This window comes from Gorilla gorilla, chromosome 10 (assembly GCF_029281585.2).
Source record: "Gorilla gorilla gorilla isolate KB3781 chromosome 10, NHGRI_mGorGor1-v2.1_pri, whole genome shotgun sequence".
Lineage (NCBI taxonomy): Eukaryota > Metazoa > Chordata > Mammalia > Primates > Hominidae > Gorilla > Gorilla gorilla.
In genome coordinates, this window is record NC_073234.2 from 135,955,247 (window position 1) to 135,977,799 (window position 22,553).

Below are 22,553 nucleotides of genomic sequence, written 5' to 3' on the forward strand. Positions count from 1 at the left end.
AAATTGAATTTACAATTCACCAGGAATCAGGGGATCTCAGGGGAGCCCCGGGTCACCTCTTAGCGGCCATGTCTCTGAATCCGGCTAGGCAGAAAAGTACTAACTTGCAAGATATCCAGGAACTCTTGTTGTCTTGTGCAGAAGGGGGAAATTGAGGCATGGTGTGGTTAAAAAGCCAAGATCACGGGGCCAATTCCTGCACACTTTGTTGAGCGTAAGAATCACTTGGTTTAAGTTTTAAAATGAAGATTCCTGGGTCCCCAACTACCAGAGATTTTGATCTGACCTATATCCCTTTAATCTCTATTTAAACAAATTTCTCTGGCGATTCTGATGCAAAAGATTTGCAGACCATTCTTGAGAAACATATGTTAGACTACTCTGAAAAATAAACATAGGACAGACTTCTTTGTTCTGTCCGTTTTATGAACCTAGGAAGCTCATAAATGGGAACGAAAGCTCTGGTATCCACTTAGCAAGCCAGAACCACCACTCACACTTGGTCTCCTGCTGACACAAAGCTACATTCCTAGCTCCAGGTGGCATGTCATGGGTGTTTTACTTCAGCCCCAGATTTTCAGTCTTTTTTTAATGGCAAGGGTAATGCAGACTGTCTTGTGCAAAATAAAGAATGGACGTTCTTGAGTTTTGCTTGGATTACTGTATGTTTCTGCTTTCATTCCATTTTAAATGTATGTTTCCTGTAAATATTTCACGAGGAGAAAGCGCCAATAGAAGAAACTGTTTTGAAATGAAAATTCTCTTCCTGGTTTAATATAGCCTGGCAGATGGACACCTAACCGCTTTCGTTTGGGAAGTACTGCGCTGGGATTTCTGTTTCTTTCTCTTTTATTTTAAGAATGATAGAAGGTCCTCGTTGGTATAGTGATGAGAAAAAAAAGAGGAAGGATACAAGGGCGAAATGATTCATCCATGTATCCATAATTCTCATGTCTTTGTTAAAAGAAATTAAGTGGCTGGGCACGGTGGCTCATGCCTGTAATCCCAACACTTTGGGAGCCCGAGGTGGGCGGATTGCATGAGGTCAGGAGTTCGAGACCAGCATGGCTAACATGGTGAAACCCCGTCTCTACAAAAATACAAAAATCAGCCAGGCATGGTGGTGCACACCTGTAGTCCCAGCTATTCAGGAGGTTGAAGCAGGAGAATCCCTTCAATCCAGGAGTCACTGGTTGCAGTGAGCTGAGATTGCACCACTGCACTGAAGCCTGGGTGACAGAGCCAGACTCCATCTCAAAAATAAATAAATAAATAAATAAAGTCTCATCAAAGAATCTTATATTTTCCATATCTAGTTATATAAAAGAATGGATATCAGGATTTAGGGCTGTTCCTTCTGCACATCAGATTAAGTATCCAGACCAACAGTATTTCACTGTTCTCTTATTTCATATGATTTGTGGAGGAAAACCTGTAAAAAGTGAAGTAGGACAATGACTGTTGGAAGGCATTTTTTTTTTTTGAGGTAGCGTCTTGCTCTGTTGCCCAGACTGGAGTGCAGTGGCATGACTTCGGCTCACTGCAACTTCTGTCTCCTGGGTTCAAGCGATCCTCCTGCCTCAGCCTCCCTAGTAGCTGGGATTACAGGCATGCGCCACCATGCCAGGCTCATTTTTGTATTTTTAGTAGAGATGGGGTTTCGCTATATTGGCCAGGCTGGTCTTGAACTCCTGACTTCAGATAATCCACCCGCCTCAGCCTCCCAAAGTGCTGAGCCACCATGCCTGGCGCTAATTTTTGTATTTTTAGTAGAGATGGGGTTTCACCATTTTGGCTAGGCTGGTCTTATTTACTTATTTATTCATTCATTCTTTATTTTGAAACAGGATCTCACTTTGTCACCCAGGGTGGAGTGCAGTGGCACAATCATAGCTCACTTCTCACCCTCCCAGGCTCAAGCCATCCTCCCACCTCAACCTCCTGAGTAGCTGGGACTACAGGTGTGCACCACCACACTGGGCTGATTTTTGCATTTTTTGTTGAGACAGGGTTTTGCCATGTTGCCCTGAATGGTCTTGAACTCCTGGGCTTGGGCAATCTGCCTACCTCAGTCTCCCAAAGTGCTGGGATTATAGGCGTGAGCCACCGCACCTGGCCCTGGTCATTTCCTTAATAGCATGTCTATGTGATCTTTTGAATCTCAAACTACTATGGTTGGAAGGGAATCATTTGTAATTTTCCAAAGTACAAATAGGTGTGATATGATTCCCAAAGTCTTAGCATCTATATCTGTAAACCATATGTTTTTGTTTTTTGTTTTTTAATTTTTAGTAGAGAATGGGTTTCACTATGTTGTTCAGGCTGGTCTCAAACTCCTAACATCAAGTGATCTTCCTGCCTCAGCCTCCCAGAATGTTGGGATTGAGCTACCTTGCCTGGCCACATACATGATTTTCCTTTTTTTTTCTTTTTTTCTTTTTTTTTGAGACAGAGTCTCGCTCTGTCACCCAGGCTGGAGTGCAGTGGCCCAATCTCAGCTCACTGCAACCTCCGCCTCCCAGGTTCAAGCGATTGTCCTCCCTCAACCTCCCAAGTAGCTGGGACTACAGGTGTGCACCACCACGCCCGGCTAATTGTTGTATTTTTAGGAGAGACGGGGTTTCACTATATTGGTCACGCTGGTCTCGAAATCCTGACCTCGTGATCTGCCCGCCTCGAACTCCCAAAAAGTGCTGGGATTACAGGCCTCCCAAAAAGTGCTGGGATTACACTGCACCTGACCCACATACATTATTTTCTTCTTTTTTTTTTTTTTTGAGATGGAGTCTCGCTCTGTTGCCCAGGCTGGAATACAGTGGCACAGTCTTGGCTCACTGCAACCTGTGCCTTCTGGGTTCAAGTGATTCTCCTGCCTCAGCCTCCTCAGTAGCTGAGATTACAGGCGCGCACCACCTCGCCTGGCTAATTTTTTTGTATTTTTAGTAGAGACGGGGTTTCACTATGTTGGTCAGGCTGGTCTCGAACTCCTGACCTGTTGATCCACCCGGCTCGGCCTCCCAAAGTGCTGGGGTTACAGGTGTGAGCCACTGCGCCCGGCCCCATATGCATGATTTTCTAAATCTCATTCTGTATCTGTAAAATGAGGAACTGCTTGTCTCATAGGTAAGAACATCACTTGTTAGCTATGTGATAATAGGCAAATTATCTGAACTTTGGGAGTCCATTTACTCATCTTTAAATTTTATTTATTTAGGGACACAGTCTTGTTGTGTTACCCAGGCTGGATTCATACTCTTGGGCTCAAGTGATCATCCCTCCTCAGCCTCCTGAGTAGCTGGGACTACAGGCACACTTAGTCTAAAATTTAGTTATTGAGAAGATTAAATGTGATAATGTTAACAGCTGTTAAATACAATTTATAGGAGCCCATTGTTTTGCACTGAGCTTCAGCACAGTAGACCAAACCAAAACAGAGTTACTCAAGGTGAAGTTCTACCCAACCACGCCTAAACGAAATTGTTTATCTGACCTTCTGGGAAATCATCAAATCCCCAAACTGGTCAGTTTTACCCCACATAAGGAAGTCCATTCTGCTTAAACCTTTACAAGAAAAGTAATTTTGAAATGACTAATCTGCTTTTTGTTCTCTGTTTCTACTTTTTAAAAAAAAGTTTAGACAGGGTCTCCCTCTCTGTCACTCATACTGGAGCGCACTGGCACGATCGTATCTCACTGCAACCTCCAACTGCTGGGCTCAGGTGATCCTCCCACCTCAGTTTCCTGAGTAGCTAGAACTACAGGTGTGCAGCCACAGCCACTATGCTTGGCTAATTTTTTTTTCTTTCTCTCTTTTAAATTAAAGTTAGTTTTATTCAAACTATTTTATTCAGAGCCCAGCTAATTTTTGTATTTTTAATAGGGTCGGGATTTTGCTATGTTGGCCAGGCTGGTCTTGAACTCCTGGCCTCAAGTGATCTGCCCCCCCCCCCCCCCGACTCCCAAAGGGCTGGAATTACAGGTGTGAGCCACCACGCCCGGCTGCCCAACTAATTTTTTAAAAAATATTTTTATTCTTTAGAGACAGGGGTCTCGCTATATTCCCCAGGCTGGTCTGGAACTCCTGGCCTCCAAGGATCCTTCCACCTCTGCCTCCCAAAGTGTTGGGATTACACGCATGAACCACTGCCTACGGCCTGTTTCCGCCTCTGTCTCCTGAGTAATGGGGACCACAGGTGCGCACCGCCACGCCAGGCTAAAGAAATAAAGTGATGTACTGTGTGAAGAAGTGCCGTAAAGTGATATTAAATGTAAGGTATTGTCATTATTAACGTTATTATTATTATTCCTAATATGAGATAGACTAAAGGCCATAAATCAATTGGTATTAACGCTAGAATAAGAACCATAAATTGGCTGGGCGCGGTGGCTCACGCCTGTAATCCCAGCACTTTGGGAGGCCGAGGTGGGCGGATCGAGGTGGGCGGATCACGAGGTCAGGAGATCAAGACCATCCTGGCTAACATGGTGAAACCGTGTCTCCACTAAAAATACAAAAAATTAGCCGGGCGTGGTGGCGGGCGCCTGTGGTCCCAGCTACTCGGGAGGCTGAGGCAGGAGAATGGCGTGAACCCGGGAGGCGGAGCTTGCAGTCAGCCCAGATCGCGCCACTGCACTCTAGCCTGGGCGACAGAGCGAGACTCCGCCTCAAAACAAAACAAAAAAAAGAACCATAAATCAAACGAGTCTATAAACGAGTTCCACAGGTATTCCAATGTTTGGCTACATTATTATCAGTGTATATTATTATTGTTACTGTATTTTTAGTGTACTAAGTGAAAAACCTCGACTTGGAGCAACTGCAAGTCCCATTATTTTGAATGCCCTCACAGTGGGGTTGGGGCGGAGGTGGGGGAGGAAATAAAAAAAAACAAAACCAAAACAAACAAACAAAAACCAAAAAACAAACCACGAGACCCGGATGTAGGCAAAAACTACATTTCCCAGAATACCTCACCCCCGCTCCACTATATATACAGTCCATCCGGGTTCTTTGAGATGCTGTTTGGCGACTCGTCGCCATTCCCGGAGCAGGTCGGCCTCGGCGCAGGGGCGAGTATCCGTTGCTGTGTCGGAGACACTAGTCCCCGACACCAAGACAGCCAGCCCTCTCCCCTGCCTCGCGGCGGGAGAGCGTGTCCGGCCGGCCGGCCGGCGGGGCTCGCGCAACCTCCCTCGCCTCCCCTTCCCCCGCAGCCTCCGCCCCGCCAGGCCCGGCCCGGACTCCCGAGCCCCGGCCTCCTCGTCCTCGGTCGCCGCTGCCGCCGGGCTTAACAGCCCCGTCCGCCGCTTCTCTTCCTAGTTTGAGAAGCCAAGGAAGGAAACAGGGAAAAATGTCGCCATGAAGGCCGAGAACCGCTGCCGCCGCCGACCCCCGCCGGCCCTGAACGCCATGAGCCTGGGTCCCCGCCGCGCCCGCTCCGCTCCGACCGCCGTCGCCGCCGAGGCCCCCGTTGATGCCGCTGAGCTCCCCCAACGCCGCCGCCACCGCCTCCGACATGGACAAGAACAGCGGCTCCAACAGCTCCTCCGCCTCTTCGGGCAGCAGCAAAGGGCAACAGCCGCCCCGCTCCGCCTCGGCGGGGCCAGCCGGCGAGTCTAAACCCAAGAGCGGTAAGGGCGGGCCTGCGGCAGTGGGCGGGGGCGACTGCCCCTGCTGCTGGGGAGAGTCGTTGCTCTCATCGGCTGGGTTACTCGGGGACAGGCTCCACTTTCTTTTATAGCTCCTACCTGCCCTTTTCCATGGCTCTCATTATTTGCAGTTACGTTAATGAGCGCTGTGCTGCGTGGTTTACGTGGATCATTTACATTAATACTCAAAACTGCTCGATTAAGCAGGTGCTGTTCTTATCCCCATTTTACATATGATGGGAAAGGGTAAGGTCACCCAGCTAGTATTTGGCTCACAGCAGGCCTTAAGACTTGGTTTGTGTGACTCATCAGTCCACGCTCCTAAAACCACTAAGTTGTTCTACCCTTTAATGTTGAATTAACATTGGATAGTGTTCACGTTTAGACGGGTGGGTGAGGGCCCAAGGACCTTTCAAACTGAGATCTCTTATTTAATAACCTGGTCCCAGATCCATTCCTCTGTTGAAGAGGAACTCATCCTTCAGTGGCTATTCATTGTGGGGTTAAGAGCGCAGACTATGAATTCAGTCTTTTTGGGTCCCAGTTTGCCAGACCTTGAGTGAGTGCCCCGAGTTTACTTACTTGTGAAGGTAGGTGGAGGTAATATAATTAAATAAACTTAAAAAACAAACTAAAAACAAAACAAATGAACTGAGGTCTTAGGGTATCTGACGTCTATTTTGCGCCAAATACACACAATGTCTATGGTTGTGTGTTGGACTATAGGATTGTCCTTTAACAGGGAAGGTTTTATTTCTGTAATCAAGTCTGTCAATATTATGACCATGTTGATAATAGCTACCTTTAATTGAGGGCTTAACATGTGCCAAGTACTAGGTGAAGTTTTTACCTGTGTTTTCACTGTGCCAGTCACTGACTTGTCTACCAGGGTGAAATTGTTCATATTTAAAGAAGGAATAAACTGAGCAGGCAGGATGTTAGGAGTTGGCAGAGGCTAGAGTCCCGGTGTTCTTCATTTTATTTCGAAGTTTGTACTAATCTCTGCTCTCTTTTGTATTTCAGTTACATTAGCAGTAATAGGAAGGTGTATTCAGCGACAGTGGGGATGTTGTGGCAGAGAGGGAAATATTTGAAGTCCCTAAATGTGGAGGTCCAGTTTAAAACTTGTCAAGATTAAAAAAACTGTTTAGAGTGAGACCGGGAGCGGTGGCTCATGCCTGTAATCCGAACACTTTGGGAGGCTGAGGTGGGAGGATAGCTTGAGCCCAGGAGTTTCACACCAGCTTGGGCAAGATAGTAAGACCCTCGTCTCCATAAGAAAAAAAAAAAATTAGCCGAGTGTGGTGGCACACACCTGTAACCCTACCTACTTGGAAGGGTAAGGTGGGAGGATCGCTTAAGCTCAAGGAAGTTGAGGCTGTGGTGAGCTATATCACGATACTGCATACCATCCAGCCTGGGTAACAGAGACCCCCATCTCTAAACAGTAAAAAGAAAACTAAGGCTGACTTAAAACAAACAAAAAAAACAAAAAATTGTAAGGTCTGCTAACTCGCTCAGAGTTCACCTGCTGGATATGGCAAACTTGTTTACCTGGTGTGAGACCATTAGGAGTATGGGTTCTCGGGCCGTGTCAGGAAATGGCATGTATGCAGACTGATTTTGCAGTTCTGCACATGGGTAGCTTTGCCATAGATCCCTCAAAAGATAGAAGGTAACCAGTCCTTTTGGTCAGTGTTGGAACTGGTTTAGAGTGGTCTGTTCAAAGCAATTGATAAGTAAGTTTATTTTTGTACTCTATTCCCAGATGTATGTTAAGGATTTGGTTCTCCAACTGTCTGAATTCTCAACTAATTTTTCTGGGGCTCCTCTTTAAGCCACTAACATACATTCATTAGTCAGTTGCAATAAATGCCTTAAGTTTATTTCTTATAGCAGTAGGTGAAAGCTTGTGACAACTTAAAATAAAACAAACAAACAGGTATTTAAGGAATTTTACTGCTATGTCCTTCACTTTGAATATGTTGGTTAGTGGAATTAACTCTGATTACCCGACAAGATGATACAGAATTCTATAGTAGTTTGACCAAAGCAAGTATTTGTCATTGTTAACATTTCAAATGGGCTGGGTGGCTATAATCCCAGCACTTTGGGAGGCTGAGGCAGGCCGATTACTTGAGCCCAGGAGTTTGAGACCCTGTCCTACAAAAAAATAAATGAGCCGGGCGTGGTGGCACGCACCTGTAGTCCCAGCTGTGAAGAAGCTGAGGCAGGGGAGGAGGAAGAGCACTTAAACCCAGAAGTTCAAGGTTGCAGTGAGCCACGATCACTCCACTGCACTCTAGCCTGGGTGGCAGAGCGAGACCCCATCTCAAAACAGGAAAACTTCTGTAAAAACTCATGTAGGCTGGGTGCGGTGGCTCACGCCTGTAATCCCAGCACTTTGGGAGGCCGAGGCAGGTGGATCATCTGAGTTCAGGAGTTTGAGACCAGCCTGGCCAACATGGTGAAGCCCCGTCTCTACTAAAAGTACAAAAAATTAGTCCGGCGTGGTGGTGCGCACCTGTAATCCCAGCTACTCGGGGGGCTGAGGCAGGAGAATCCCTTGAAACCGGGAGGCGGAGGTTGCAGTAAGCCAAGATTGTACCATTGCACTCCAGCCCGTCTAAAAAAAAACAAAAACTCATGTAAAGGCCCTTTGTTAGATTTTACAAATACACATGTGTGCCTTGAGGCAGCATTCTTTTTTTTTGTTTAATGTGTGTGTTAGAAAGCTTGACCATGTTTGCCACCGCCAGTGTCTGCTTTTCTGGCTTCTGCTGTGCGTGTTTGCTTAGCAAGGAAGGATGGGCTTTGTAGCCAAATCCATGCTTCTTCACTAGCCATAATCCACTGCTTGCATTTAGGAACAAATTAAAAGGCAGAATATGTGGAGATTAAAAGGTTAGGAAACTCTGGATATTGGCTGATTTTTAAAGTTGAAACTAAGCTGCCTTAGGAACGTAACAGCTAAGACCAGTGCTGCTACAGCAGATACTCAGGAGCTCTGATGCAATGACTTCACGATGAGAGGGTTGCGCTAACAAAAGGGTACACTCACGCTCTGCATAATCCCATAAAAAGATTTCTGCAGTATCTCATAAGCTGAACACTTCATATACTTGATTCTGCTGGGAATCATTGTAAGGACCTCTTGAATTACAGAGTACTGAGTTGAGGGGAAAACAAGCGTAAGGTGAAAAGATAGTTTATCTTTTGTCAAGGTGAAAAGAGCAAGAGTTTTCAGTATTCAAATATTTAAGTCACTTTTTTTCTCCCCCTTTTCTACCTCGTGGAAGAAAGCCCTTTGGTTTCTATTCTGTAAACTGTCATTAATGGCCATTTGCTTCCTAGCTACATGATTAATTTCTTTGAGATTTTGTTCCAGTGGCTGGCTTAAATTTGCCCTTCATTTGTACACAGGAAATATGTAAATTTGGCTACCAGGATTTTCTTGATCTTTCCGGCTAGAGTCGCATACCACAGTTTCTTTGCCTGGGCTAATTGCCCGAACATTTATATAACATTCCTTTTCTTGATTATATTCCTACAGCTTCATTCCAGTAGTGTTAATAGGTATTTCTGAGAACATGCAGCAGTAAATATCCCGTGAATATAGCTCAGAGGAGAGAAGGTGGGTTAGAAAGTGGGGAAAGTCATTTAGAGGGAGCAAAGAAAGAGAGGCAAGAGAGAAGGTAGGCCGTTTATGGGCAGACAGTGGACTCTGGCCAGGAACCAGACTCTTGTCCCATCCCCCTGGGCCGATAGAACTGCCAGGGAGGTTAAGGGAAGGTCAGGTATTATGAGGCAGTTATTTTGAGGTTGGTGGTATGAAGCACTGCCCTGGCATTCTTCCTGTTATTCTGGTACCAGAAACCAGGTTACTAGTGGTAATCTGCCTTGAAGAATGCCTCTGAGCTGTAAATGGACCTGGAGATTTTAATGGCTTTGAAAATTGAGGTGATTTGAAGCCTTCAGTAAAACCACTTAGAGAAATTAAAAGAATTTCAGGGCCCGTTGGCTGGATTCCTTGGTTTACATGGCTTCATTGGAAGTCTAGTGGGTGCTCTTGACAGGAACGATTTGGATTTATTAATGATAGGCTTTCAAATCATAGTAAAACTGTGTGTCAGCCACTATGGTAGGCATTTTACAGAAGTTTTCTTTCTTAATCCTCATGATTCTATGAGGAAGTATGGTAGAATATTAGTCCTGTTTCACAGATAAGAAAATAGAGGCTTAGCAGTGTTAAGAGTGATTTGTCCAAGTAAATTTTTATGAAGTCCTAGGCGGTATTTTTCAATAAGCTTTGTATAATCACACTTAGCAAGCAGATAACTTACTGGCATGTGCATCATTCCTGATACCACCTCTCTCTTCCTTTCATTCAGAATTACTAATTTCAGCTGGATTCAATTTGTTGTCAGTTGATTCTGTAGTAAGGCCATATGTTGCCCCTCTGGAGGTGCTTGTCAACTACTCTGGATGATGGGTAAGCAACTTGCTTGTGATTACAGCATGAATCAGCAGCAGAAACTTGCTGACTGGTATTCTGACCTCTAGGCTGAGCCACCTGTTAGAACTAGAGCTAGAAATGAGGATGCCAAGTAATTTAACTGTGAAAAACTTGTGGCCCTTAATTTGGTAATGGGGGGAGGCTGAGATATACCTACTGCTACTTGGTGGAGACCTTTCCATTAGGGAAATGTGGAACAACTGAGAAGCTGGGTTAAGTTTTTAAGTCATTTATTTGTCGACTCTGGAGCCTGAGTTTAGTGGTCTTGTCCATTTTGGAATGTGTCTTGACGGTAGTTCTTGGCAGTTGTTCTCAGTGGTGGCTGTGCATCAGAATCTCCTCAGGAACTTTTTTTTCCCTCAAGACAGTCTTGCTCTGTCACCCAGGCTGGAGTTCAGTGGCGTGATCTCAGCTCACTTTAACCTCTGCCTTCCGGGTTTAAGCAATTCTTCTGCCTCAGCCTCCTGAGTAGCGGGATTACAGGTGTCTACCACCACACCGGCCTAATTTTTGTATTTTTAGTAGAGATGGGTTTCACCGTGTTGGCCAGGCTGGTCTCAAACTCCTGACCTCGTGAGGAACTTTAAAAAAAAAAAAAAAAATAGGAGTGTGTGGGGCCCCTTCCTAGGAATTTATTATTATTTTTTTTTGTAGAGATGGGGGTCTCACCATGTTGCCCAGGCTGGTCTCAAATTCCTGGCTTCAAATGATCCTCCCACCTTAGCCTCCCAAAGTGCTGGGGTTACAGGCATAAGCCACTGTGCCTGGCCTTTTTCTGATTCTTTAAGCCTAGATTGAACCCGTGGGTCCTGGGCATTCATAATTTAAAAAGTCTGTGCAAGTGATTCTGGTGTGCAGCCAGGATTGACAACCACCACTCTGAGATTTAAAACTTCACTCATAGTTCCTTCTCCCAGGAACTTGATATTTTTTCTGTTTTCCAAAATCTAAAGTGGATCATCTTATCACTCCTGTTCTACCCTCGAGTTTTTCCCATGTATATCCTGGCAAGTTGTCCACAAAACATTTCAAAAATAATACTCTGAATTTTATCTCTGGGTCCCAGGCCTGATGGTACCTTCAACCTTTAGCTGCCTTTTGCCTGGGTCTAGAGATAAGAGCCAGTCTCTCACTTGACATATCTGTCTTCATACCCTTAGGTAAGTGGAAGACGAGAAACGAGTTGATTTTGGCAACTAAAATCACTAATCATGATGTGGTCAGTTGTTATGTGTTTTGGAAGTGAGCAGTTTACTGTCTATCAGTGAGCATTTCTGTAAGCATTATGAAACTGTTTCCTTGCCAGTGTGGTAATAAGTGAAGAAATGAAGACAGCCTTCTTGCTGAGTGCCGGTTTACTTTCTTTTTTTCTTTCTTTTTTTTTTTTTTTTGAGACAGAGTTTTGCTCTTGTTGCCCGGGCTGGAGTGTAGTGGTGCAGTCTCGGCCTTGCCGCAACCTCCACCTCCCGGGTTCAAGCTATTCTCCTGCCTCAGCCCCCGGAGTAGCTGGGATTACAGGCATGCGCCACCATGCCCAGCTAATTTTTTGTATTTTTAGTAGAGACGGGGTTTCTCCATGTTGGTCAGGCTGGTCTCGAACTCCCGACCTCAGGTGATCCGCCCGCCTCGGCCTCCCAAAGCGTTGGGATTATAGGCATGAGCCACCGTGTCTGGCCAGTTTACTTTCTTAATAAGCCCTTGCCAGGTAGAATCTGGCTTTACCTAAATCTGTGCAAACCATGAGGTGCATCTTGAAAGCAGCAGTTAGGGTCAAACAGGTAGGGTCCAGGATCATCTGAAACAGTCTTGGATAATGAGGTTGGGGGATATGTGTTTTCTTTATATACCTATCCTCGTAGAATCTCCTTTGCTTGAGGTGATGTGAAATGGAGTTAAGGAAAGCAAAGCAAGAGAATGTGGCTGAGTTAGCTGGGGTTCTGCATCCCCTGAGTTTTCCTTTTTTTTTTTTTTTTTTTTTTTGAGACAGAGTCTCACTCTGTCACCCAGACTGGAATGCAGTGGCGCGATCTCCGCTCACTGCAAGCCCCGCCTCCCGGGTTCTCGCCATTCTCCTGCCTCAGCCTCCCGAGCAGCTGGGACTACAGGCGCCCGCCACCACGCCTGGCTAATTTTTTGTATTTTTAGTAGAGATGGGGTTTCACCATGTTAGCCAGGATGGTCTCTATCTCCTGACTTCGTGATCCACCTGCCTTGGCCTCCCAAAGTGCTGGGATTACAAGCATGAGCCATCGTGCCTGGCTTTTTTTTTTTTTTGAGACAAGCTCTCGCTCTGTCACTTAGGCTGGCATGCAGTGGTGCAAACATAACTGACTGAAACCTTGAACTCCTTGGCTTAAGAGATCCTTGAACTCTTGAACCACTGTGCCTGGTTTATCTTTTTCTTTTTTTTTTTTTAGATGGAGTCTCACTCTCTCGCCCAGGCTGGAGTGCAGTGGCGCAATCTTGGCTCACTGCAAGCTCCACCTCCCAGGTTCACACCATTCTCCTGCCTCAGCCTCCTGAGTAGCTGGGACTACAGGCTCCCGACACCACGCCTGGTTAATTTTTTGTATTTTTAGTAGAGACGGGGTTTCACCATGTTAGCCAGGATGGTCTTGATCTCCTGACCTCGTGATCCGCCCGCCTCAGCCTCCCAAAGTGCTGGGATTACAGGCGTGAGCCACCGTGCCTGGCCTTTTTCTTTTTTTGAGACAGAGGCTCACTCTGTAGCCCAGGGTGGAGAGCAGTGGTGCCATCATCCTTGAACTCTTGAACCACTATGCCTGGTTTATCTTTTTCTTTTTTTGAGACAGAGGCTCACTCTGTAGCCCAGGGTGGAGAGCAGTGGTGCCATCATAGCACACTGCAGCCTCAACCTTGGCTTAAGCAATCCTTCCAACTCAGCCTCTCAGCTAGGACTGCAGGGGTGTGCCACCACATTGAGCTAATTTTTAAATTTTTTGTAGAGATGGGGTCTTGCTGTGTTGCCCAGGCTGGTCGCAAACTCATGGACTCAAGTGATCCTCTTGCTTTGGCTTCCCAAAGTGTTGAGATAACCGACATGGGCCACCAAGTCCAGCGCTGAAACTTTGCTTTCTAATTGTTACTATTAGTGCCATGTTTGACACTAACTGTTGCTAACTGAAGTAATAGGTAAAAGTTTAGTTTTTAAGTTCTAACTTTATTTATTTGTTTTTTGAGACAGAGTCTCACTCTGCTGCCCAGGCTGGAGTGCAGTGGCATGATTTCAGCTCAGTGCAACCTCTGCCTCCCGGGTTCAAATGATTCTCATGCCTTAGCCTCCCAAGTAGCTGGGATTACAGGCGTGTGGCACCACACCTGGCTAATGTTTGTATTTCTAGTAAAGATGGGGCTTCACCATGTTGGCCAGGCTGGTCTCGAACTTCTGGCCTCATGTGATCTGCCTGCCTTGGCCTCCCAAAGTGCTGGGATTACAGGCATGAGCCACCATGCCTGGCCTTAAATTGTAACTAAGGTAAGGGTCACTGTCCGTAAGCAGGATTTAAGGGTAACTGGTAGGAGTGAACCTAGTCTGTTTCTGTGACTGTTCTGTTTACATTGCTGCCATTTCACATGGTTTAGATTGACTCCCAGGTTTTAGGTGGTCAGGTTTGCAGAGAATGACATCTCATTTATACAGTGAGGTTGACAGACTATGGGCGTGAAGTGGTTGCTTTCAAAATTTGGTCTCTGATTTATTAACTTACATTTTTTTCTTTCTGAGGCATTGTTTAACCTTGAATTTATTTAGCCTGCTATAAAAAGCTGGTGATTGTACTTACCAAGAAATAATTTTTTCTAAGTTTAAAAAATTACTCAGATAATATTACAGGTCTGCAGACGGGTACTTTTGTATAGTTATATCAGAATCTTAGAGGGTGAGGCCTGAGCATAGGAATTCCATAAAAGCTCATCTGTGTGATTCCTATGAACTGGCAAGATTGAGAATCATTGTAATAAGATAAAAGTGGGGCCAGACCCCATGGCTCATGCTTATAATCCCAGCACTTTGGGAGGCTGAGATGGGAAGATCACCTGAGCCTGGAGGATCGCCTGAGCCCAGGAGTTTGAGACCAGCCTGGGCAACATAGTGAGACCCCTGTCTGCACAAAAAAATTAAAAAATTAGGTCGGGCCTGATGGCTCACCCCTGTAATCCCAGCACTTTGGGAGGCTGAGGCTGGTGGATCGCTTGAGCTCAGGAGTTTGAGACCAGTCTGGGCAACATGGCAAAACCCCGTCTATGTCAAAAATATAAAAATAAGCCAAGAATGGTGTATATGCCTGGAGTCCCAGCTACTTGGGGGGCTGAGGCAGGAGGATTGCTTGAACCCAGGAGATGGAGGCTGCAGTAAGCCGAGATCATGCCACTGCACTCCAGCCTGGGTGACAAAAGTAAGATCCTGTCTCAAAATAAATTTAAAAATTAGCTGGGTGTGGTGGTGCACACCTGCAGTCCTAGCTGGCAGGCTGAGTTGGAAAGATGCTAAGCTGAGGTTGAGGCTGCAGTGTGCTATGATGGCACCACTGCTTTCCACCCTGGGGGAATAAAACATGCTGGGCGTGGTGGCTCATGCCTGTAATCCCAGTACTTTGGGAAGCCGAGGTGAGTGGATCACCTGAGGTCAGGAGGTCGAGACCAGCCTGGCCAATGTGGCGAAACCCCATCTCTACTAAAAATACAGAATTAGCCAGGCGTGGTGGCTCATGCCTGTAATCCTAGCTACTTGGGAGGCCAAGGCAGGAGAATTGCTGGAACCCGGGAGGTAGAGGTTGCAGTGAGCCGAGATTGCGCCACTGCACTCCAGCCTGGGCAATAGAGTGAGACTGTTAAAAACAAAAAAAAGATAAACCAGGCATGGTGGTTCATGCCTTTAATCCTAACAGTTTGGAAGGCCAAGGCAGGATTGCTTGAGTCCAGGAGTTGGAAACCAGTCAGGGTAACAAAGTGAGACCCCAACTCTACAAAAAAAAAAAAAAAATTGGCTGGGAGTGGTGGCTCATGCCTATAATACCAGCACTTTGGGAGGCTGAGCAGATGGATCACTTGAGCTCTGGAGTTTGAGACCAGCCTGGGCAACAAAGGCAAACCTCATCTCTACAAAAAACACAAAAATCAGCTGGACATGGTGGTGAGTGCCTGTAGTCTCAGCTGCTCAGGAGGCTGAAGTGGGAGGGTGGCTTGAGCCTGGGAGGTGGAGGTTGTAGTGAGCCGAGATTGTGCCACTGCACTCTAGCCTGGGTGACAGAGCAAAACCTTGTCTCTAAATAAATAAAGTGCATAAGTAATTATTATGTTGTTAGAGTATAAATAAATCGGTGTAACGGTTCTAGAAAGCAACCTAGGAATGTGTAAATGGCTTTAATGACCATATTTTATCTGTCAGTTCCACTTTTTGAGAATTTGACATAATCACATAAGCCTCTGTGTAGAGACTCCCAATGGTATTATATTAAACTAACTAACAATTAGAAGCCACCTAAATATACAACAATGGGAGATTGGTTACATTATTCTGTAAGTATGTGGCCAAGAAGGGTACAGCAATTAATCATGCTTTTGAAGACTAGGGATGCATAAAAATGCTCACAGAGTAGTAAGCAGAAAACAATATATCTTCTATGCTTGTCATTTTATATAAGATTTGTGACACGTATGTAAAGTGGAGATTAAAAGGAAAACAATGTTAATGAGTTAGTGCTCTGTGGGTACTGGCAACTTTAAATTATTCTACACTATTTTCAGAATTGAACACATATTATAATTGAAGAGAAAAACAACATTTTTATTTTTTATTTTTTGAGACGGAGTCTCGCTCTGTCGCCCAGGCTGGAGTGCAGTGGCACGATCTCAGCTCACTGCAAGCTCTGCCTCCCAGGGTTCACGCCGTTCTCCTGCCTCAGCCTCCCGAGTAGCTGGAACTACAGGTGCCCGCCACCATGCCCGGCTAATTTTTTTTTTTTTTGTATTTTTAGTAGAGACAGGATTTCACTGTGTTAGCCAGGATGGTCTCAATCTCCTGACCTCGTGATCCGCCCACCTCGGCCTCCCAAAGTGCTGGGATTACAGGCATGAGCCACCGCGCCTGGCCATTTTTAAAAAGGATATGACTCAATCTGATCCAATATGCTTTTATTTATGTAATTAAATTTTTTTTTTTAGATAATCTTGCTCTTTGCCCAGGCTAGAGTGCGGTGGCACGATCTCGGCTCACTGCAACCTCTGCCTCCCAGGTTCAAGCAATTCTCCTGCCTCAGCCTCCCAAGTATCTGGGATTATAGGTGCCCGCCACCATGCGCGGCTAATTTTTTGTATTTTTAATAGACATGGGGTTTCACCGTGTTGGCCAGGCTGGTCTCAAACTCCTCACCTCAGGTGATCCACCTGCCTCGGCCTCCCAAAATGCTGGGATTACAGGCGTGAGCCATTGCGCCCAGCCCCCAGTATGCTTTTAGAGCTCAGCTTCTTTTGTTCTGTCAATTTAACAGCTTCTGAATTTGACCTCTAGAGCTTCTGTAAACACGGTTTTGCTGTTATGCCTTTTGAATATATTTGCTAAGGCCTAGGACAACCCCTTGTAGTATAGAATTTGGTAATTTAAAAAGGAATCTCTTCTGTCCTGTTACCAGGTAAAATACTTTTCCTTAATACAGAATGGCTGTTTCATTTCCTGTAACTTTATCTGACTGAACTTTTACAAGGACAGTGGTTAAGCTGTGTAAAGTAAAGACATTATGGATTGAGAATCCATGTGGTTTGATCTACGCTGTGTTTGTTTTGAGGGAGGGGACCCGTTAGGCTTCATTATTGCAAGAAAAAAACACTCTACTATGTGTTGTCTTGCTCAAAGCACTCCTGCTCTGGCCCAAACCCAGATTCCTGAAGGTGGTCAAAGGGCCTATTCACCCTTATTTTTTGCTGGGAGGTGGAGGGCAGTTGGCTAAGTGAATGTATCATCTTAAGACGTTCTTTTGTGTTTCTTGCTTTCAGATGGAAAGAACTCCAGTGGATCCAAGCGTTATAATCGCAAACGTGAACTTTCCTACCCCAAAAATGAAAGTTTTAACAACCAATCCCGTCGCTCCAGTTCACAGAAAAGCAAGACTTTTAACAAGATGCCTCCTCAAAGGGGCGGCGGCAGCAGCAAACTCTTTAGCTCTTCTTTTAATGGTGGAAGACGAGATGAGGTATGGAATTTGAGAATGTCCTTTCTAGAGCATAAGCATGAGATTTGATCCCATCCCCCGTCCCCCAGTTTATCAGTAGTTGAGAACGGAAACAAGGGGTAGAGGAATAGATAATCAAAGCAGTCTTGAGTAGGTGAGAGGGTTAACCAGGTTTGAAACCTTGCCTCCTTTTTTCCCCTGAAGGTTATGAAAATTTCTTTGGAGGAAGGAAAATTTCCTTTATGACAAATTTGGGGTTCCTTAATTTGTATGGTCTTTCTGTTATCACTCTTGAATTAGAGGTACTTTTTGGAATATTTAGGTAATAAAATGACATTAATGACATTTGCCTTTGTAATCTAGCAAAATGTAAAATGCATATATCTATAGTCTCAAATTTTTTTTAGGAGTTTCTTAGCTATGCTTCTGTAAGTGCATAAAGACATTTATGTACAAGGGTATTCACTGCTTTGTTTGTAGTTGCGAAATTGGGAAATAACCTAAATGCCTATCTACAAGAGACTGATAGAGTAAATTACGTTTCATACCATGCAATTATGATAGAGTAAGACAGATAAAAAAAATATATAGACTGAGGGAAGTAAAGGGATAGAGAGTAACAAGGAAAACAGTTTTAGAAGGTGCTTTAAAGACACCTTCTCTGAGGAGGTGGATTTTGAGAGAGACTAAAAGAAGCAAGGGAGCACACTATATGGTTGTTTTAAGATGGTCTTGCTCTGTTTTAAGATGGTCTTGCTCTGTAGTACATTGGCATGATCATGGCTCACTGCAGCCTTGACCTCCTGGGCTCAAGTGATCCTCCCACCTCAGCTTTGAGTAGCTGGAAATACAGGTGCATGCCACCATGCCTGGCTAATTTTTTTCTTTTTCTTTTGTAGAGAGTGGATCTCACTATGTTGTCTAGGCTGCTCTTGAACTCCTGGCCTTAAGCAATCCTCTCATCTTGGCCTCCCAAAGTGCTGGGATTACAGGCGTGAGCCACCACACCCGGCTGAGGGATTTTAAGATTAGGGAAATGATAGCTTGTCTCTGCTCATGGGATGGTTCTGGTGAGAGGCAAAGTGATGTGGGGAAAAGGGAGAGAATTGCTGAGCAATGTCCTTGAGTCCTTGAGATCTAGTGAGAAGTGGAGCAGTTGTCTTAGATAGGAACTCTACCAGTTCATCCCCAGTAACAAAAGGAAGGCCTGGTGATGGAGGTGGGTTCGGAGGTAGTTGGAATTCTTTTCTGATTGTTCTAATTTTCTCAATGGAATATATAAGGTGAGCCAAGAGGAGATTTGGAAGCCTGAGGAGTGAAGGAGTTGTCTGGGAAAGTGAGGGAATGAATGGACTGCAGAAGCGTACTAGGATTGTAGTACTTCCAGGCACATGAGGGTCTACTGTGGTGAGGCTGGTTGCTGTGGTTGTATTTGTTAACCCTGTTTGTCTGCTCCAGGGCTGATGTGGAATAGGAAAAGAGTTGAATTAATCAGGGGAAGGTTTTGCCAGGTGAATACAGCAGATATATGAAGAAGTGGGTGATGGGGCCAGGCGCAGTGGCTCACAGCTGTAATCCCAGCACTTTGGGAGGCCAAGGAGGGTGGATCTCCTGAGGCCAGGAGTTTGAGACCAGCCTGGCTAACATGGCAAAACTCTGTCTCTACTAAAAATACAAAAATTAACCGGGCGTGATGGCAGGTGCCTGTAATTCCAGTTACTTGGGAGGCTGAGGCAGGAGAATTGCTTGAACCCAGAAGGTGAAAGGTGCAGTGACCTGAGATCGCACCACTGCACTCCAGCTTGGGCGACAGAGCAAGACTCCATCTCCAAATAAATAAGTGAATAAATAAATAATAAATAAAAATTTAAAAAAGGAAGTGGGCAGTGGACCACAGGATCTAAGCCAAATCTGAGGGGTTGGATCATTGATTTGGAGGTCCTAGTGGGGGTAAAGAATTGTTGGAGTCAGGACTAAACCTGGGGAAGGAGTGTATTCCTGTCTGGACAACAGAATGCTCAAAGTTAAGATAGTGGAAGAGGTTGTGGTTGTTGGTCTAGACTACAGAACACTCCTGTCTAATAGATCAAGCCATGTGTGTAATCATACATTTTCTAGCTGCCTGCGCTAGAGAAGTAAAAAGTCCATTTTAATACGTTTAATATATTAAACTCAATATATCTAAAATCTATAAGTTTACCACGTGGTACAGCCACATTTCAAGTGCTTAGTAGCTACATGTAGCTACTGGCTGCTGTGTTGGACATTACAGCTGTAGAAGGGAAACCTGTAGTTGTGGTTGGCTGAGATGGGAGGGGCAAGCTAATTGGAAGAGAGGAGGTCAAGGACCTGGAGTTCAGGGTATTGCGAGGATAATCAGGAAGTATGAGTGGCGTCAGAGAAAGTGAGTGGGCCAGCTAGGACAAGCTGAAGATGATAAAAGGTTGAGAATGTGGAGGATTTTGTTGACTGAGCACAAGCTCTTAGATCTAAGTTTGGGGCATTAAGGGTGGAAGACTGTTTGATTAAAGAGATCAGAGCCATGTGGAGATGAAAAATAAGGGATGACCTGGAAGTCTTGGGCTTCCTGTGTTGCACAAGCAAACAGAATGTGGAGAATGTGGCGTTTTTTTGTTTGCTTTTTTTTTTTTTTTGGACGAAGTCTCGCTCTGTCGTCCAGGCTAGAGTGCAGTGGCGTGATCTCGGCTCACTGCCAGCTCTGCCTCCTGGATTCACGCCATTCTCCTGCCTCAGCCTCCCGAGTAGCTGGGACTGTAGGCGCCTGCCACCATGCCCAGCTAATTTTTTGTATTTTTAGTAGAGACAGGGTTTCACTGTGTTAGCCAGGATGGTCTCGATCTCCTGACCTCATGATCCGCCCGCCTCAGCCTCCCAAAGTGCTGGGATTACAGGCATGAGCCACCGCACCCGGCCCAGAATGCGGCATTATCTTTAAGCTTGGTTGTTAATATAAAAAAGGAAGTTATCTGACTGGATGGTATACCTCCAGTTGTATTTAATTATTTTTAATTTATTATTTTTGAGACAGGGTCTTGTGGTGTTGCCCAGGCTGGAGTGCAGTGGCATGATCGTGGCCCACGCAGCCTTGACCTACTGGGCTCAAATTATCCTCCCACCTCAGCCTTCCAAGTAGATGGGACCACAGGCATGCATCACTAAGCCTGGCTAATTTTTAAACTTTTTGTAGAGACATGGGATCCCTGTGTTGTCTAGGCTGGTCTCAAACTCCTGGCCTCAAATGATCCTCCCTCCTTGGCCTCCTAAAGCACTGGGATTATAGATGTGAGCCACTGCGCCCATCCTAGTGTTGTTTTTTTTTTTTGAAATGGAGTTTTGCTCTTGATGCCAGGCTGGAGTGCAATGGTGTGATCTTGGCTCACTGCAACCTCTGCCTCTCGGGTTCAAGCGATTCTCCTGCCTCAGCCTCCTGAGTAGCTGGTATTTCAGGCACCTGCCACTGCACCCGGCTAATTTTTTTTTTTATTTTCAGTAGAGATGGGGTTTCATCATATTGCCCAGGCTGGTCTCGAACTCCTGACCTCAGGTGATCCGCCTACCTCAGCCTCCCAAAGAGCTGGGATTACAGGCATGAGCTACTATTCCTGGTCACCCATCCTGATTTTATTTTTAAATTTTAGATTTCATTTTTTAAACACAGAATCTCACCCTGTTGCCCAGGCTGGAGTGCAGTGGCTCTTCACAGGTGTATCATAGTGCACTGCAGACTTGAATTCCTGGTCTCAGGTGCCCCTCTTCAGCCTCCTGAGTGGCTGAGAGTGCAGGTGTGCATTACCGTTGCCTAGCTTTGTATTTATTTTTAAAGACTGTATTAGTCCATTCTCTCATTGCTATTAAGAACTACCTGAGACTGGGTAATTTATGAAAAAGAGAGGCTTAATTGACTCACAGTTCTGCAGGCTGTGCAGGAAACATGGCTGGGGAGCCCTCAGGGAACTTACAGCGGGAGAACGGGAAGCAGGCACATCTTAGGAGGAAGACTGCATAAGAGGAAATGCTACATACTTTTTTTTTTTTTTTGAGCTGAGGTCACGCCACTGCACTCCAGCCTGGGCGACAGAGTGAGACTCTGTCTCAAAAAAAAAAAATTCCTCTTCCTGGCCGGGCGAGGTGGCTCATGCCTGTAATCCCAGCACTTTGGGAGGCTGAGGTGAGTGGATCACCTGAGGTCAAGAGTTGGAGACCAGCATGGTCAACATGGCGAAACCCTGTCTCTACTAAAAATACAAAAATCAGCTGGGTGTGGTTTAATCCCACACGCCTGTAATCCCAGCTACTCAGGAGGCTGAGGCAGGAGAGTCACTTGAACCTGGGAGGCAGAGGTTGCAGTGAGCCAAGATCGTGCCATTGCACTCCAGCCTGGATGACAGAGTAAGACTCCGTCTCAAAAAAAAAAGCTGTGTAAAAGGAGGGTTTTTTTGGGTTTCTGCTATAAATCAGTGTCATCCTAATCTGAAATACTGATTCATTCTCATTCTCTCTAGGTAGCAGAGGCTCAACGGGCAGAGTTTAGCCCTGCCCAGTTCTCTGGTCCTAAGAAGATCAACCTGAACCACTTGTTGAATTTCACTTTTGAACCCCGTGGCCAGACGGGTCACTTTGAAGGCAGTGGACATGGTAGCTGGGGAAAGAGGAACAAGTGGGGACATAAGCCTTTTAACAAGGAACTCTTTTTACAGGCCAAGTGAGTATTGCTACCCCTCAGAGGAAAGGGAAAGTAGGACTCTCCGGATAGCTGTGGTGCCACTGTGAGAGGCTTTTTTTAAGCTATTGTGGGAAAGAAGCAGAAAGGGAATTAGTCTCGTTCTTTTTCTGTTCGCCACTGCCCCGCCCTTCCTTTCTTTTACCCACTTTCCAGGTGGATGTTTTTGGTACTTAATATAATGCTTAAATAACTGTTAGTATCATGATAAGGTAGAAAACATGTTTGGAATTGGACCTAGATTTGAATCTTGTTTCAGCCTTTGACCTTAAGTAACTTAACAGCTTTGAGATTTAGTCTCTCCTTTATAAGGAAGAGGAAAGTTTTTTTTTTTTTTGAGATGTAGTCTTGCTCTGTCACCCAGGCTAGAGTGCAGTGGCGTGATCTCGGCTCACTGCAATCTCTGCCTCCCGGGTTTAAGTGATTTTTTTGCCTCAGCCTCCCGAATAGCTGGGACTAC

At 45.5% G+C, this 22,553-nt stretch overlaps 1 protein-coding gene across 3 annotated transcripts in view; it reads left to right on the top strand.

Moving 5' to 3' along the window:
* The first annotated feature begins 4,985 nt into the window (after window positions 1–4,985).
* The window catches only part of RNF10 (ring finger protein 10), a 41,630-nt gene continuing 24,062 nt past the window's right edge, over window positions 4,986–22,553 (top strand). The window contains exons 1-3 of one of the 3 annotated variants that reach the window (XM_004054005.4): window positions 4,986–5,631; window positions 17,177–17,373; window positions 21,876–22,075. In XM_004054005.4, coding sequence (XP_004054053.1) covers window positions 5,475–5,631; window positions 17,177–17,373; window positions 21,876–22,075 — 554 coding nt within the window. In that variant the 5' untranslated portion in view covers window positions 4,986–5,474. Of the gene's footprint in view, window positions 5,632–10,044; window positions 10,142–17,176; window positions 17,374–21,875; window positions 22,076–22,553 lie in introns of those variants that run through there. The other 2 variants (XM_055358162.2, XM_019038152.2) reach the window with 2 other exon arrangements.